The sequence below is a fragment of the Salarias fasciatus genome, chromosome 15, assembly GCF_902148845.1.
Source record: "Salarias fasciatus chromosome 15, fSalaFa1.1, whole genome shotgun sequence".
NCBI classification, from domain to species: Eukaryota; Metazoa; Chordata; class Actinopteri; order Blenniiformes; family Blenniidae; genus Salarias; species Salarias fasciatus.
Genome location: NC_043759.1, coordinates 25,131,345 through 25,136,574, shown reverse-complemented (window position 1 = coordinate 25,136,574; position 5,230 = coordinate 25,131,345). Strand labels below are relative to the sequence as shown.

At 41.3% G+C, this 5,230-nt stretch overlaps 1 protein-coding gene across 1 annotated transcript; it reads left to right on the top strand.

Moving 5' to 3' along the window:
* The first annotated feature begins 598 nt into the window (after positions 1–598).
* LOC115402390 (trace amine-associated receptor 1-like) lies at positions 599–3,326 on the top strand. The gene is made up of 3 exons (XM_030110901.1): positions 599–603; positions 2,459–2,652; positions 2,725–3,326. The coding sequence occupies exons 1-3, from the start codon at positions 599–601 to the stop codon at positions 3,324–3,326; spliced, it is 801 nt and encodes a 266-aa protein (XP_029966761.1).
* The last annotated feature ends 1,904 nt before the right edge of the window (positions 3,327–5,230 follow it).

Sequence of the window (5,230 nt, the reverse complement as noted above, 5' to 3'; positions counted from 1 at the left end):
ATCCTGTTTTTGATCAGCATTTTACAAAATTGAAAATTAAGGACCTGTTAAAACTTGTGAGGACCTGTTAAAATTTTCTGAGGACCTGCTGAAAAAATTTGGAGGGCCTGTTAAAATTTTGACGAATTTCATGCCCTGTATGTTTTTATTTTTCTGAAAAATGCTTAACTTTCACTGAATCCATTGTAATATATCGTATCGATATCGAGATATCTGGCATGGATATCGAGATATGAAATTTTGCCCATATCGTTCAGCCCTAGTCCCAAAACTGGACCCCGTCCAGTCCTCAACTGTACGTAAAATTTCTGTCCACAATAATTATGAACAGAACAAATAAGAAAGGACAGCCTTTAAAGAGTCTGACATGCACCGGTAAAGTGTTGGACTTACCACCGGCAATGCGGACCAGACTCAGACCACAGCTGTATGGAGACTGGATGGCCCTTAACGAAGGGTCCTGGACTCTAGGGATGAGCGAGTACACCACTATCTGTATCTGTATCTGTATCTGTTTACCCATCCAAATGATCTGTATCCATATCTGTACTCGGAGGGGGCGTGGCCTAAACCAGAAGTGGGCGTGGTATAACCGGAAATGGGGTGGGGGCAGAAATTGGCACACTATTTTCAGTCTGAAATTGATATGGATTGCTCAGAAGTTGCTATATTTGTTCTTTATTTGAAAACTATTTACAGAACCGTTTCAATGACACAATGTACAAGTTTTTTTTTTTATTTTAGTCAGAACATGAACATTTTTAAAGTTATATAAATGATTATTCATTCACACAACAGCCTCAGAATTAAGATTTGAATATTTTTTTTGTCACAATAGTAAAAGAACTATTTACAGAACAAGTATTTTTATTGAGGCAGAACATGAATATTTTTAATTTACATAACAGCTTCTCTATAATTGTTGTCCGGACTCCAGCTGGAGTCCAAGGAAAGGAACAGGTCCTCCTGGTTTGGGGCTGCCTCCCCCCACGGTCCCCACCAGAATCTCCCCGGTGTCCCGGAAAATCTCTGATCCCCCCTGCTGAGCTTCCTGGTCCTGTCCGCGGCTGCAGCGGCGATCATAGTGGACCTCGGTCCAGTTATCATCTGTCTCCCACAGATCACAGTCTCCCGGTGGAGCACAAGCCAATTAATATGAAAAATGAAAGAAAAAAGGAAAAACGAAACTGGAAGGGAAAACGAAACTTAAAACCCCCCGAAAAAAACACACGTGCACAGTAGCGCGACATTTCGCGCTTTTCATTTTAAAACGTTTTCCTCAGGCAAATGCACGCTACAGCGAAATAAAAAAACTAGTTTTTAATTTACCAGCACTGATTGGCTTCTCTCACAAGGATCCTGTCGTCTCAGTCCAGCATGGAGCAGAATGAAAGACCAGTGAGGATCTCCCATCAGCACCAGTACGAATGACTGACAGTGCTCGGGTCACACTCGGATTCGAAAAAAATGCATTATCCGTAACGAGTACTCGTTTAAAATGAGTATTCGGCTCACCCCTACTGGACTCCATAGTGACTCCCATGTAGGACATGGTGATGGGATTGAAGAGATCCTCCTCCTGATGAGAACCCTGGTCAAGGTCAGGATCTCCCCTCCTCCATTGTAAAGAGTGTTGGTCGAGACCTCCTTTCTCCCCCCGAGGTGCTGGATGGTTCCACAGATTTCCTTCAAGGCTGAAGAAGTTTTTACGTCCACCACCATCATTCTTCTCCTGAAGTAGATTTACTTTTTTCAAGGAATTAAAAGGTTTAGTAGATGAAGAAAGATTTAACAGAACTTCCAATGAACAACATAAAAACATCACATATTTGAAAGTGTGAAAGGAGCTGAACATGTTGATAGACGGTTGACAATTAATTGCTTTTGTGTATACATTATTCTATTCAACGGTCTGATCAACACAATGGAAGAAATATGTGATGACACTACCACATGCAAGTAGAACATTCCGGGATTCCAATAAAATTCGGTATTTTTGTTTTTGTTTCCTTTTCAAATTCTCTTGAAAAGGAAACCAGTGCAGAGCCCTGAGTTCATGTCGTTGGTCTCATGTCTGATGTAATCTCAAAGCATTTGATTGGACGGCTTCAGGATGCGTCTGATATGATAATGAGTTGAGTTGTGATAAAAGTCAAACTCATGCACAGCAGAACAACGTGGGACATCTGCTGAAATGGATGACATTCTGCATTTGAACCTTCAAAAGGTAAAACATCCACTGAAATATGTTCTTGTGATTTGGATTCTTCAACATTGAACTGCAAATGTGTGTCTGACAATCATGTGATTTTCAGGTATCCAGAAAGATGGCAGCAGGAGACCCAGTGAACCGCACTTTTATTGACAACACACATCCCTGTTATCAGATAAATATCATCTCTTCCACAGTTAAAAGAACCCCTTCAACAAGATGTGTTCTATTCTACATTTTCTTCAGCTCTGTATCTGCTGTAACTGTGTTGGGAAACCTTCTGGTAATAATCTCTATTATTTATTTCCAACAGCTGCACACTCCAACTAACTTTCTCATCCTTTCTCTGGCTGTGACCGACCTGCTTGTTGGCTTTGTGGTGTTTCCTCTCAATATGGAATTCTCTGTAACCTCATGTTTGTACAGTCCTAATGTGTTTTGCAATGTACGAAACACCTTTGACATAACACTGAGCACAGCGTCTATCCTCCACATGTGTTGCATTTCCATTGACAGGTACTATGCAGTGTGCCAGCCTCTGACATACGGAACTAAAATTGATGTTCATGTTGTTAAGATCATGATTGTAATAAGTTGGTGCACCCCCGTTTTTGTCGCTGTTTGTTATCTTTTTGTCGGATTGAGTTCTGAAAACTGCCAAGAAAACTGTGCTTTTAGTTTTGTGCTGACATCTGGATTGGGAAATGTATTTTTATTTTACCTCCCAGTCATAATAATGTTGTGTATCTACTTGAAGATTTTCCTGGTGGCTCAGAAACAGGCACGCAGCATCCAGAACACCAAGTGTCACAGTAAAAAGAAAGGACCGACAGTCAGAAAGGTGGAAGGAAAGGCCACAAGAACTTTGGCAATTGTAATGGGAGTCTTTCTGATGTGTTTGACTCCTTTTTTTCTGTGCTTAGCTGCTGAGTCGTTGGGAAGTTCCTCAGTGCCTGCTGAAGTGTTTGAAACTGTAGCCTGGCTTGCATTGTTTAACTCCATGCTCAATCCGTTCATCTACGCTTTCTTTTACAGCTGGTTCAGATCAGCTTTCAGACTCATCCTGTCTGGAATAATTTTTCAAGGGAATTGTTCAAACTCAAAATTGGTTTGAAGTTTTCCATTGTTGAAACATTCGTGCTTCACTACAGGATGTACAGTGTCAACATATATAGATTTTTTTTTTCCTTGTTAAACCAGGAATGAGCGAGCTTGTGACATCAATAAAAACTGACATGAACAACATTCCTGTGTCGTTGTGTCATTGAAATTGTGGTGATAAATGACAGGGCATGACGGGACATCCATCACCTATGAAACTATGATACAAAGGTCACCATGAAGATGAACATTTACAAATTTGTTCACCTGGAACTCAGACCAAAGTCAAATAATCCATTCTACTATGACTTTAGTCAGATGGGCAAGTTTGAAAACATGTCTAAAAGATTGATCAAGGAAGCAAAAGAAACAAAGCAAATAAAGGATCTTATCACATGTATTTAAAATTAAAGTACAAAGTTCATGGAAACCGATAACCCGCCTTTTGTTTTGTCATTGTGTTCAATGAGATATTTCTGAAGTAGTTATGTGAAGCTAAGTGTTTTCTATTTGTCATTAAGACAAAAAAAAATTAATGTAAAAAGAATTGTAATATCAAGTCTCAAAAGCTTTTTAAGCAGCTCATGTTGCCTCTTTGATTGAGATCAGAAAATTAACGTGGACTTCAATATTTTTTTAGAAATTACATTATGTTCAGCATGGATAACTTTGAACTTCGTGATAAATACAGCAATCAGATAAAAGGACAGCCTTTTTTTATATGCAAACTTCTTACTGAATACTCGCAGGGGTGGGCATTCCTGGTCCTGGAGGGCTGCAGCCCTGCATGTTTTCCATGGCTCCCTGCTTCAACACAGCTGATTGCAATGTGGCTCTTTATCAGGCTTTCATCTGGACTTGGCCATGAATCTTCATGTTTTGAAGGACCAGGAATGCCCACTCCTGTCCCACATGGTAAAATCCCTCATGAAATAAATACATTAAAATTTTCTCTTTAAAAATTATAAATTCTCCTGAATTTGTTAGGACAGTTAACCTCTGAAATTAAAACAAAAAAATAAAAAAACAAAACAAAAAACAACCAAAACACTGCAAGATTAAAACTAAAAAATCAATAAATAAAAGATTGAAGCCCCCGAAGGAATAGAAAATAAAGTCACTTCCTCAAGCTTTCCAGCCTTTGTCTGATAATGAGAAAGTTATGAATGTACCTACGGTTCTATCAATCCTGAATGACCACCAGAAGGTGGTGCTGAAAGCACTGAATGTTTCCTTTGTGTATGCGCAGTTCAAGTGTGTGTCATCATCAGTGTACCGTTAGATCCAGATGCCGAGAGGCCAGACCAGCGTTAATGTTTGAACAGGTTTATTGAAAACAGGGATGACGGTTGCTTCCTGGCAGCAGCGTCGCAGGTTAGTTCAGTCTTGTCCCGACGGGGGAGTTTCCTGAGCCCACAGGTGAGGGGGGAAGTTCGAGCACACAGGCCAGCTCTGAAATGAGCGAGTAGTTAGTGGTTAGTAGTTAGCTTACGCGGTGGAAATAAGGCGAGGCGAGAAAAAGTTCCTTACAGAGCTTGGCAGAGCAGGAGAATCCTGCAGCAGCAAAGGTGCCTGGAGAAGATAACGATCCTGCTAGGAACCGGTGGCAGAGAGAGGTTAATATCGACAGGCAGAGTGGCAGTCCCCGGATGCCTCTCTGGGAAAGACCCCAAATCCTGCGCATTAATCATGTGGGGTGGTGGCCCCATTCTCCTGGTGGAGGACTCTGATAGGGAAGGGAGCCTGCAAGTGGGTTCCCCTGGCAGATATATGCAGGCTGACAGGTTGCAGCACACCTGAAAAGTTGCTGGGAGGGCTGCAATAACCAGGTAGACCTGGTGCCACCCTGGTGGTTGATGTGTGAGACAGCCAAGTTGTTGTCTGGCCGTACGAGTACTTGCCTTCCCTTCAGGTACA